The following is a 12,289-nucleotide window of genomic DNA, read 5'->3' as shown; positions in this document are numbered from 1 at the left end:
CAGGCTTATAACAAGTGACGATATGATATATATCTCGTCTGATCGTTCAGAAACGTGATCTCGTCTAGAGATAAGAAGGGGCGTTTTGCAGGTGGATGGGCAGGAGAAATTATTGATCGTGAACGCCATCACTGTCGTTCAAATGTCGGCTGGGGCGATCCACAAGTAGCCGCTTCACGATGAGATCAGATACCGCCTTGCCATCTAAAACATTGGTCAGCAAACGGATAGATAGCACCTGAATTCAGACCCATGTAGACATACTAAGAGGAATTTCATTGCCCTGGAAGCCCTCGGGATAAGCAACTTGGGGCGTGTCAGGAGCTGTGAACGTTTGGCCATCCCAAACGCCATAATGCTTGATGCCAAGAGCGCGTGATGTAAATTCGTAATCTTCAGCAAAGCCACCAGGGAAGAAGAATTCGATAACAGTGGCTCGAGGATTTTGGCCATTCATCCACAGTAAATGGGTAAGCCCATTGCCATGGACGCCCATCATGATGGTTGTCCGCGCCGAAAGACGAATTTGTTCCTCGCGGGTTAACTTGTCCATGGACACGATATTAACCTTGGATTCGTCAGTTGCTACTCCTTGAATAGTCATTTTGACCTACCTCCCAGCCGTACTTCTCCTCCAAGTCGTGTAATTCCTTGACCAGACTGTCATGACTCTCCTTTTTCAACATCCTTCTACCCCAATCTTGCCTACTGACATAGGTAATCACAGGTTTACTAGCCTCTGCCTCCTTTTCCTTCATGATCTTTTCTCTCACCTCCTCTTTTTCCTCCTCCATTGCTCCTTCTTCAGCTTCAAAAGCCTCAATATCCTCTTCAATATCGGGAATCTCAACGCCAACACCAATACCCATTTCCCCCAGGTCAATGTCCCCCCCGTAGCCGTCTCCAACGAACTCAAGCAAGTTCTTTCTGATAGGTGACCACCAATACTTGCTCGCTTGGAGGGTAACAGCCTCACTGGCCGTTCTCCATGTCTTTGAGAATTCGGGGCCTCTAAAAGCAGCAGCCCTGTCGGCAAAGACTACTCGCTCAAGTAAGAAAGCTCGGCCTGTGTCCACTCGATCGAGGAAATCGTTTTGATATTCGTACGACATGGACGGAAAGATAGCTCTTGAGAGATAAGAGTTCATCTTGGCGTAGTCGTTCCATTTACCAGCACTGACGTGAGGGAAAATCATACGTGAGGGGGAGGGAAGATGTGTGACACCCTGCGCAGAAATAGTGGGGTCGAGGGAAGAATACGTACGCCAGAGTCCAAGTAGGAGCTCAGCAGCAAAGTGATAGTAGTGATCGAGGAATTGGGGGGGATCATTGACAACGAAAGATGCACCTGAGACAAGAGAGGCAGACTGTCCCCAGAGCTTTTTGGCTTCAGAGGGGAAAATGATGCGCATGTCTTTTTCTGTAGGCTCTCTTGAGATATCAGTTAGCGACATGTGGTTCCACGGAACACCCTACAAGCTTACCTTCCCCTAATTGACTCTTCATCGTTCCAAATTTCGTTACCCGTACTGGCCATTAGTCTCAAAAGCGGGATTGATGATGGGTGATCAGTCACAATGAACCATGTCCCGTTGAACAAATAGACATCATCAAATACTGTCCAGCCTACAGACGATCGATAAATGCTGTTCACAGATGTTTCCGTAGCCCAACGACTCACCTGGAGCATGGGCGAGCACTTGCGTTCTGGGTGGGCCTTGCTCGCCCCATTTCACCTTTGTCTCTGCCATACCGGCGATCTTGGCCGCTTTTGGAAATCCTACTTCGGTATCCACATCTTCAATCCATTTCCCCCGTTCTTCACCTCTTGAGTTCTCTCCCCAGTCGTCTTGACATCTATGGCCAAAGCCCATTCTGAATCGCAGTAAAGAGTCCGAGCTGTCAGGGTCTGTGAAGCCCATAGAGCCAAACTGGAAGAAGAGACCTAATATGACTGTCATTGTGAGGACGAGAACGATTTCTCGCCTTGTGGGATGGAAAGAGGCCATGGTTGTGTAGCGGGTAGAAAAGGTGGACGAACGAAGAAAATCAGAAGTCAAAAGGAAGAAGCTATGCGGGGAAGAACAACAACAAAATATGTGAGGACCCTGCCATTACAAAACCGAGCTAATTTCAATTACAAAGTGACATCGTCACGATCTTCAAAATGATTAGGAGGCATTACAGATTTGGTCCCTGAGCTTCCCGCCCTCCACCCCCGCACTTCAGGGATCGCCGTAAGATGTCATTAATTCAGGAGCAAAAGGTATTTATGTTTCGGGAGATGTTTTGTGTTTTAACCATGTTCCTTCATACTTTATACTTCTTTTGGCTTCAAGTTCGCAGCTGCTTTATTCGTCTTTCCTCGTCCCTTGTCATACCATCCTTTTCCCACCTTTCCCTACTTCCACACCAAGTTTAGCTATTAGTTCAATCCTCATAACGTTCATCACTCGTTTCCACTTCTGTAAAAAAGTCCTGCGACATGCCGTACGTTCAAGTATGATCTGCATACTTACTCAACATATACGCTATGTCGACTGCTTTATCTCGTTGCGCTGAAAAGTCTATCAATCAGATCGCTGTAGACGCTAACTTGGTTTCCTGATCTCCTCAGCTCCCACCACAACAGTCATCGTCGACTCCCTCGAGTTCCCCGTATCCACTGGTGTACATTCTTCCGTCTCAGTCAATGAATTATTGATGCTGGCTCCTCCCGAGTATTTGATACTATTATCTCGCAATGGTGGTATCGTTTCGAGCACTGGCCGAGACCCAATTTGGTTCACGTTGGCATCACTGAATGCTTCGAAACCATCTCTCTTTTGCTGAGACCTGAATCGCAGCTTGCGAAATATAACTCTTTTGAGGCTGCTCCTGGATAAGGGAAGATCGATAATCTCACTATTCTGGTGGGAGATGCGGCATCCAATAGCGTATGTAATCCAAGAACCCCACATCTGCGTGAGCACAAGGCCAATGGCGATAAGAAATACCATGACCGTCCAGGCGATATCCATTTGCCGGTAAGAGTAATTTTGTCGAATTCCCCAATATATGATGAGAGTTAACGCACTGGCAGACTGTAGCCATGTTAACATGGATATGAGTGATACTGAAAAACAAAAGACTTGCCTTAAAGAGAAAGGTTTGAACAGCAGCAAATTTCAGTAGCCTTGCAACCTGTTTAGGATTCCAGCCCAATCGATCTGACCTCGCACCATCAGCCTTATGATTACAAATGCATTTTGAGTATACGCGGAAGATACTCACATCCTAACAACCCCAGGAATGTGGGCTGCTCGAGAGTGGCTTGGAAAAGCCATATACATGCGCTGTTGAGATATGTCGTCGACATTGTATATTCGAAAACCGCAACCGTGAAGGAGATGGCAATGATTGTGAGGAAGTGATGTATGATACTAGACCCAATGGTAAGCCCAAATATATACAATCTCGAAGTGACGATTCAACATTGCGCTTACAGGGGTATCCTCATCTTGAGACGGTAAATCAATTCGAATACGTATAATGCCGACACCGTTACGCCTGCTGTTCGTAGACACTGAACTTCCCAAAGATGATAGTCCTGACGGAAAGCCGGAGTTGACACCAGCTGTAGGGCAAGAGCAATCGTGGTGAAAATAATGTTCATAATATCTTGATTGCTGTCAATAACAGCTTTTCCGGGGCTGACTGAATAGACCTACACATGACAATATTTTTTTGATGCTCAATCCCCAGAGACGGAAAAACAACCGAGAAGCGAGCGAAAAGGCTGGGGACTGTGTGAGTATGGGTTTACACCTTACAACTAATGCGAAGTTAGACTTACAACCATATGCTATGGGAACAGACGTAAAAGAAAAGGAAATATCCTGGACAATACTTTGTGAGTCATTCTGCGTCGAGCATACAATCGATACTGAATTACCTAGAAGAGCTGTAGCATACAAAGTCGGATCCCAAGAATGACTCTGCCCTGCGCTTAAAGCAATCTCTGTGTTTTTTTATCAGAGGACCTTTTATGCTTTCAAAGGAAGGAAGGAAAGGTTTACCTAGCAGAGGATCCAAAGGTTGGCCGCTGATAGCCTGAATATGCCCTACTTCGTCCACGTTTTCTGGCGTTACTTTTTTGGGCGCCAACCAGCCAGCGGGAAAATGCGAATCCAAGACGACCTGCTCGTACACCCTACCCTGCTTTTAGCTCCTAATGACAGGCGTCAAGAACGCTTACCGATCTATGCACATATCTCCACCACTGGGGCCTATATGGGGGCAATGTGTACCTGGCCTCAATAAAAGCATCGGTACGTGCAGATGTCTACACAACAGATTATCCTCTCCCATTCTATACCACTTCCCAATATCTCGTGTATTGAGGAAATCCATGCAGGCATCATGGTTACTGTATTGTTGGTTCTCATTTGTGCAATAGGTGACTGCCGTATCGCAAATCTTGCGGGACAGGTATTCACGAAGGACAAGAGTTGTATTGTCCATCGTCAAATTATTTCTGCTGGCCATATATGGCAACAGTTGTCTGATGTTCGTTCTGTAAGGGAGTTCTTTTTTCATTCCGTTTGCTACTCACGGGATAATGACATCTGTGGCCTGTTAAGATGGTATCAGAAGACGTGGGGCAAGTGTATCCCAATATGGACTCACCCACGCCCATCGGCGGAAAGAGGCATCGTATTGTTGAATCTGCCCTTGTTCATTCAGCATTAAGGATATGTCAATCTGCGAGCAGCTACGGTAAGGGACACCATTCTACTGTCTGATCACTCAGATGCACTCTACCTGTATGGGAAAAGTCTTGTTCAACACTGGATAGTAAACTTTTTTGGATGATGGGTTAGTTATTTTCTATCTTAGTTGTTATGCACTTACACTCAAACTTGATGGACGCTGAAACGAACTCGTTCTCGATTAATAGTCCTGTTACCTATTCATGTATGCTACACGTCAATGATGGCCATACCATAATAAAAGGTAAGGTATGGCTCACGTTATACGATATAGGACTACCAAATGGTGATGGATCATGAGAGTCGTCAGCTGTTTTGACAAAGAGGCCAAATAACTAAGGAGAATAGCAAGTTGTTTTTAAGCACTCGCTACTACTCTATAGTCGGGCCTTTGACTCACATATTCCCTAGTGATGGATGTTAGAATGGCTTTTCGAATCCGTCTGACCTACGTTGACAACTCTCGTCCATCAAAACTCCATTGCGGGTAAGCGTTTTGTGTTCTTTACTTCTTCAGCAGTGCTGCTGCTATGGCTTACTTGGTTGACACTAGACTATTGTTAGCTCATCCCCTGCCAGATTGGCAAGAAGTGCGCTCACCGTCTGCTGTACCCGTCACATCCTCCGAGAATAGAGTGCTACATTTGTTGAACATTAGCACCTCAATTTCGCCTAGACTATTGTGCTCTACAGTTGACCAACCTATTTATGGATTTGACAACTTCTACATTATAAGGTGAGAGGAAAGACGTAGCAAAATTGTTTACGCTCGATAGATACTGGTATTCAGAGAGTGCGTTGACTATTGGTAGGCTGAAGCACAAAAGGAAGATGACAGTCGACTGCTGAACGACCATCATGGCGGAGAAGTTTTGCTACAGGCGTGGGTGGTCGCCTGTATTGTTACTTCTAACCTGGCTGCGGTACTATATATATAGTCGACAGGGAGGGGGAAGATGTGGTTCCGGCTGAAATAGAAAATCTGGCCATCTTTTGCCGTGCATGGGCAGCGCTAAGGCTCGAGCTCAATCACTTCAGTGGAACTAGTCGTTTATGATATATCATTCTGATTTGCGATTTCTGAACTCCGATCATTTGAGGCTTGCTTGGTGATGGCCGATTCGGCTGCTGCTCGATGATGGCTTTGGCGCTATGGCACGCAGTTCCGGTCCACCATGGGCGCAAAGTGGAGAATTTCTGATGTGTACTGATGGTTGGCGATATTGACTTCTCCTTGATCTTCTGGCATTTGGTAACGCTCATTAATCAGTAGGGAATAGAAGTATAAGGCAATCTTATACATAATCCATAAATATATACCGACTGAATGATAGCAGTCAGCGTCGTCAGAAAATGAGAATAATGAGCATGGGACGAATGAAGCACCGATTATCTCCTTGTCTCACCTTCTCTCAACGTCCCAAATTTTATTCTTCCCGGTTCCTCCTTTCTTCAGAAAAAAGACTGAAGAGTTGGGGCATGGTATCAACAGGAGGGGGACTCATACATCGGACGTATCGACAAGCCTACTACGAGATGATCCGCAAGAACATCAGCTCCGACAAGCAATCCAGCATTGATCGCCATTGCGAAAAATCAACCATGTTACTATCGGATGATTAGCTAGTAAATGTGCAGCCAACAGTCACAAGATATGGAACAAGCTAGGAATCGAAATTGAGATGTGGCTAACATGTCAGAAGAGGGTAGTGCTCACTTTTCTTTTTCTCCCCTATTCTGAACGATGATCCACCTTAAACTAAACCACTTTCCGTCTTGAATAATGAACGCCCTTCTAATCTTTCTTTGATTGATGCGCACTGACAGGTACGTATATTGCAAAAGCAGATAAAAGATCTGTATGTCCAACATATCACCCTCTGTTCCCCATCTTAGCTACCTTATTAGTTATTTCTAGTCATGCCATCAAGTCATGGTTGTCTATCACAACGTCTTTAATTATAGGCTACGGCCCAACTTTACATGATATTTTAACAATAGAACCCCCTTGGAAAAGATTATTTAAATACATTGATTATTTCTACAAAAACAGCGGTAATACGACCAAAATTCCAAAACTCAGAGACCCCAAGTATGACAAACGCTCATTACTCTTCTATGCCACCAGACCGAGTCCCGTGCCATAGTAGAGTACATTATTGTATAATATGACACACATATTGCCAACATCTCACAGGACAAAAAAGGAAAGCGTGCCCAAGACAGCCGCTCCCATCATCGCTTTGTTAATAGAAAGTTCGCCGACCGCCCGAGATTCGAGATACCCTTCTGATCTGCAATCACCAGACATTTTTTAGCAATTTCCCTTCCATCGCTGCAAAAGCACCAGTGGACTCACGTGAAATACGTCCCGTTAGCACCCTCAAGATAGCTTATAGGGAGCTGAATGACTACATTCTTGATACCGGCCCTCTTACAAAAGGATTCTCCATATTCAATAGCGTAGGCAACGTCAGGGGCCGAACTGCAGACTAATGGAAGGCACTGTGACATTAAAGACTTCCATTCCTACAAGGTTGTCGGTCATGAGCATGAGGAAGACAAGAACACAAGAGGACATACGTCATATTTACAATTTTGCGATATCCACTGATATGAGTTGCTGCTTGTCCCTTCCAAGTGAACAGTGTTGACAACCCTGTTATGGCATTCAAGAAAGCAGGCTAAGAAATGGGGGCTGCTAATGAGCGAGCATATTGTGAACGATTCAGATATGTCACTTACACGACGCATCCTTCGTAACGTCCAGATGATACTGAGCAGCCGCGCTAGCCCATACGTTGGGAAGTAATAATATGAAAGAGCTGATGAGAAGGGCTAGGGGCTTAAACATAGTGAGTCGTAACACTTTTGAAGTCGCGAACGATTTGTGAAGAAGTCATGAAGAAGAGGAGAAATTACCTCTAAAATATGTGCATATACGAAGCGCGATAACCTGGCCGACAGCCCACAGAGAACAAAGAACAATAAGCTCTTCTTTTTCCTCTTGGTCGCAAGATTTCGCTTGGTCAGGTACAATCGCTCAAAGAACAAAAGGCCGAATGGCAAAAAGCAGTCAGGGGTAAATAAGTATGAACTCCGAATTACCTGAAGGGGAAGGTGGAGGCTCCTTTTTTTATTATAAGCCGATGGTGAATTTAAGTTTTTGACAAGAGGCACCTGGGCTTGGGGGACTTGGGATAAAATATGCGAATTAGTACGGAATAATTAAGTCCCAACGCGTCAACGCGTTTTCTCAATCCAAGTCATTTACCTGGTCTCGAGCTCGCTTCGTCAGTCTCTGAACATTGCTCCTCACGTCTTCTTTTCTATATCCCCATACCTTCTACAATTTGCGCGTGTCTCCAAAATGTCCGATATCCGTCTTGATTCGGCCACCTTCTTCAAACGCGCTGCAAAAATCTTCGACTCTTGGGAGGCAAGTTAGGTCTGCCATTCATTGCTGGTCGCGTTTTCTGATGTTGCTCTAGAAACCTAGCGGTGATACACAAGCTCTGGAAGATATCAATTCGATTGCGATTATTCTGGGGGATCCAAACGATGAAGTGGCATCTTACACCAAAACTACTGCCTTACAGGTTTGTTTTCGTTTGCTGTTTTGGTACGCGCTACATGTGTGCTAACTCTCCATTGCAAGCTTTGGCTTCTCGGCTATGAATTCCCTTCAACCTTGATGGTCTTCGAAAAGTCACCTCGAAAAGTTACCTTTGTGTGCGGTTCTTCTAAAGGTGAGAATTTTTTCGGAGAATTGATGGAGAAGCTAACGGACAACCCCATACGCTAGCCAAACTTATCCGACAGCTTCAGCCTTCAGACGGAATCGAGATTGATGTCAAGGTCAGATCGAAGGATGCCACGGCGGCTAAGGGTATGTCGATGACAATTCATGAGTCTTTGGTGAACAAGTAGATAACAGTGCTTTGCAGAGACTATGGAAGAGGTCGTCGCATCGCTTAATGGGAAATTCGGCAGTTTACCCAAAGACAGGCCTATTGGCAAGTTGGTAGACGAATGGAACTCTGCGTAAGTACCCTAGCGGCCTGTTATGCTGTGGTATGGCAATGCTGATTACCCTTTAGTGTGGAGTCTAAGAGCGATTTGGAAGTCGTTGATGTCGCTATTCCAATCTCTGCTGTCTTGGCCGAGAAGGATGGGGAGGAACTGGTAAGCGTCATGGGAACATATTTTGAATCTGGTACTCAAATTCCGTTAGAAAACCATCATCACAAGCGCCAAATTGACCTCGACCGTCATGATCAATTATTTCAAGTCCAAGATGGAATCAATCATCGATCGAGGAACCAAAATGTCTCACGAAGCTTTGGCTCAGTATGTTTGCATTACTTATTTGCTGGATATAAGCCTAATTTTCCTGCAGATTGGTAGAAGAAAAGATTGGTAACGAGGAGAAAGGGCCCGACATGAAACTTTGGAACAAGAATCCGTCTCTCGGCGAAGTCAGTGCTCAATGGTGCAAGCCTATTGACATCAACTAACAAGAGGTGTAGATTGACTTTGCCTCCAGCGAATTTGTCTACTCTCCCGTCATTCAATCGGGAGGAAAGTATGACCTCAAGGTGACTGCTGCTTCCAACAATGATAATCTCAAACCCGGTATTATCCTAGCCAACATGGGTATCCGTTACAAAAACTATTGTTCCAACATGGGGCGCACTTTCTTGATCAGTCCAAGCAAAAAACAAGAGACTCAATACACAACTTTACTCGAAGTGCGGAAAGAGGCGCTTGCCCTTTTGAAAACAGGTGCTGTTGCTTCTGATGTCTATAACTCAGTTCACCAGTCCTTGGAAACCAAAAACGCCACCCTCGCGGATTCCTTCTTAAAGAACTTAGGTTTTGCTGTGAGTGTACTCAGTCGAATTCTTACTGTGCGAGCATGTGCTTATGTTTATATAGACGGGAATGGAGTACCGAGATAGCAGTTTCCTCCTGAATGCCAAAAACAACAGAGAACTTAAAGAAAATATGGTCCTTGTTTTGACTATTGGCGTGGCAGACTTGCCAGACGCGAAGAACAAGGGGAAGACGTAAGTTTTATTTCAAGATTTTTGATGTCATATTCGCTGAGCATCAGAACAGGTACTCTCTTCTTCTTTCTGACACTGTCAAAATAGGCCAAAACGGCGCAGTGGTGTTGACAGAGGGTTGTACGAGGCTCAGCGACGTTGTTATGGATATGGAGGTGAGAGAGATTTGAATTAATTTGAAGCATATCTGATCAGGACCTTACCAGGAGGAGGAGGAAGAAGACGTCAAACCTCAAATCGATAAGAAACCCAAAATCAACAACTCTCCTAAAAAGCCGAGATCCAGTACTGTCGGTGGCCGTGTTCTCAATGCCAAAACTCGAGGTGCCAACCGCGAACAAGCCACTCAAACCACTGCCGAAAAAATTAAGACTAATCAGCAGCGTCTGCATGCCCAGCTTAATGCAGATGGGGTGAAGCGCTGGGAGGCTGATGCTGGTGGCAAAAACGGGGCGCAGCAGAAGGTCGTGAAGAGATATGAAAGCTACAGGAGAGAGGAGCAGTTGCCAAGAGCTGTCGAGGATAGAAGGATCTACGTGGATGAACAGAGACAGTCTGTTGTTCTGCCTATCAATGGTTATGCGGTACCTTACCACATTTCGACCATCAAAAACGTTACAAAGACCGAAGAATCGAATCACATGGTCCTGCGTATCAACTTCCAATCTCCTGGTCAAATTGCCGGCAAGAAGGAGGACATGGTAAGCTCAGACTTGTGTTCCTTTGCAGCCATGTACTGATGAGCTCCAGCCATTTGAGGACCCAGATGCCAACTTTATTCGATCAGTCTCCTTCCGGTCTCAAGATCAGCGACACATGTTGAAAGTTTACGAAGCCATTACGGCCCTCAAGAAGGCTGCCGTCAAGAGAGAGACTGAAAGGAAGGAACTTGCCGATGTCATTGAGCAAGAAAAGTTGATTGAAGTCAAAGGCCGTCATCCTTATGTCCTCAAGAACGTATTTCCTCGTCCGGGACCTGAAGGCAAAAAAACTGACGGTAACGTCGAGATCCATCAAAATGGTATCCGTTTCCGTCCCGACGGTCCCGCTTCGAAGATCGATATTCTCTTCAGCAACATCAAACATCTATTCTTCCAGCCTAGCGAGAAAGAGCTCATCGTTATCATTCACGTTCATTTGAAAGCTCCCATCATGCTAGGAAAGAAGAAGACGTCAGATGTTCAGTTTTATAGGGAGGTCGCCGATATGTCTTTCGACGAGACCGGTGGCAAAAAACGACGGGCCAGATACGGAGATGAGGACGAAATCGAACAAGAGCAGGAGGATCGCAAGCGTAGGGCTGAGCTCGACAAGCTATTCCACGATTTTGCTCGTCGTATTGAGACTGCTGCTCAAGCACAGCAATTTGAACTTGAGGTTGATGTGCCTTTCCGCGAGCTCGGCTTCAATGGAGTACCTCACAAGTCTATTGTCGCCCTTCTTCCGACTACCAACTGCCTTATCCATATCTCGGAGTTACCGTTTACGGTGATTACCTTGTCAGAGGTAGAGATCGTACATCTTGAACGTGTGCAGTTTGGATTGAAAAACTTTGATATGGTCTTTGTACTTCAAGACCTCAAGAAGCCGCCTGTTCATATCAATTCTATCCCAGTTGCGCATCTTGACAACGTGAAGGAGTGGCTTGAGTGAGTAGTACCTTTTAATATCCACATGGCTATCTTCCGTAACTGACTAACTTCGTGTAGCTCTTGTGATGTGCCGATATCCGAAGGCCCTGTCAATCTTTCTTGGCCAGCGATCATGAAGACTGTCAATGAAGACCCTCATGCGTTCTACGCGGAGGGTGGATGGAATTTCCTCACTGGTTCAGGCTCTGTAAGATTAGCACCTTGTCCTTTCTTGTTGAGAAATTCTGACGATCGACACAGGACGATGGATCAGAGGAATCTGAAGAAGGCTCTGAATTTGAGGGCGATAGTGATGTCTTTGATGAATCCAGCGGCAGTGACGAGGATAGCGAATCTGCCTGTCAGTGTAGTCTGCTTGGATCTGATTACGTTTGCTGATTTATTGTAGTCGAGGGCGACTCCGATTCAGCTTCTGCCGAAAGCCTTTCTGACGAGGGTGAAGATTGGGACGAGCTTGAACGTAAAGCTAAGAGGGGTAAGTGCAGATTTGATACCGTCATTGATGTCTGAGCATAAAGCTGACGGAAATTTACCAACCAGCCGACGAGAAGCACAGAACAGATAGAGGAGGTGACTCTGATGACGATGGGAAGAAGAAGAAGAAGGGATCCAGGCGATAATGTGTTGTACCTTTACTATATTTAATTTCTGCATTGAATGGTCCTGAGACCGTTGGGTGTTGCTTGATCCTGGTAGAGAATAGCAGTCGTAGTATTGCTCTGCGTGACAGTTCGCAGTCTTCTTCTTCTGATGATGCAACTCGAGTAGACGAAGCAAAGCGGCCATGTCCGTTGGGGTGGATATGACCGCTGCTATG

At 45.5% G+C, this 12,289-nt stretch overlaps 3 protein-coding genes across 3 annotated transcripts; 1 reads left to right on the top strand and 2 right to left on the bottom strand.

Moving 5' to 3' along the window:
* Positions 1 to 109: 109 nt before the first annotated feature.
* Positions 110 to 2,009, bottom strand: CNBC4950 (hypothetical protein; the record flags this gene model as incomplete). Its single annotated transcript, XM_771347.1, has 5 exons — positions 110 to 204; positions 265 to 568; positions 615 to 1,431; positions 1,485 to 1,626; positions 1,682 to 2,009. 5 exons carry the CDS (start codon positions 2,007 to 2,009, stop codon positions 110 to 112), a joined length of 1,686 nt encoding a protein of 561 aa, XP_776440.1.
* Positions 2,010 to 2,591: 582 nt separating this feature from the next.
* Positions 2,592 to 5,611, bottom strand: CNBC4940 (hypothetical protein; the record flags this gene model as incomplete). The annotated part of the gene is made up of 18 exons (XM_771346.1): positions 2,592 to 3,083; positions 3,136 to 3,209; positions 3,274 to 3,422; positions 3,486 to 3,570; positions 3,680 to 3,888; positions 3,935 to 4,084; positions 4,132 to 4,182; positions 4,238 to 4,543; positions 4,595 to 4,614; positions 4,669 to 4,743; positions 4,799 to 4,841; positions 4,896 to 4,948; positions 5,012 to 5,086; positions 5,152 to 5,158; positions 5,204 to 5,227; positions 5,291 to 5,300; positions 5,352 to 5,389; positions 5,454 to 5,611. The coding sequence occupies 18 exons, from the start codon at positions 5,609 to 5,611 to the stop codon at positions 2,592 to 2,594; spliced, it is 2,019 nt and encodes a 672-aa protein (XP_776439.1).
* Positions 5,612 to 8,121: 2,510 nt separating this feature from the next.
* CNBC4930 (hypothetical protein) lies at positions 8,122 to 12,092 on the top strand (the record flags this gene model as incomplete). The annotated part of the gene is made up of 17 exons (XM_771345.1): positions 8,122 to 8,190; positions 8,243 to 8,350; positions 8,410 to 8,500; positions 8,557 to 8,640; positions 8,699 to 8,795; positions 8,852 to 8,936; positions 8,986 to 9,101; positions 9,151 to 9,229; positions 9,281 to 9,634; positions 9,690 to 9,820; positions 9,873 to 9,975; positions 10,027 to 10,521; positions 10,571 to 11,469; positions 11,530 to 11,659; positions 11,713 to 11,812; positions 11,861 to 11,947; positions 12,013 to 12,092. The coding sequence occupies 17 exons, from the start codon at positions 8,122 to 8,124 to the stop codon at positions 12,090 to 12,092; spliced, it is 3,108 nt and encodes a 1,035-aa protein (XP_776438.1).
* Positions 12,093 to 12,289: the final 197 nt, after the last annotated feature.

The sequence above is a fragment of the Cryptococcus neoformans genome, chromosome 3, assembly GCF_000149385.1.
Source record: "Cryptococcus neoformans var. neoformans B-3501A chromosome 3, whole genome shotgun sequence".
In the NCBI taxonomy this organism is placed as follows: domain Eukaryota; kingdom Fungi; phylum Basidiomycota; class Tremellomycetes; order Tremellales; family Cryptococcaceae; genus Cryptococcus; species Cryptococcus deneoformans.
The sequence above is the reverse complement of the archived record's forward strand: the minus strand, read 5'-3'. Positions and strand labels throughout refer to the sequence as shown.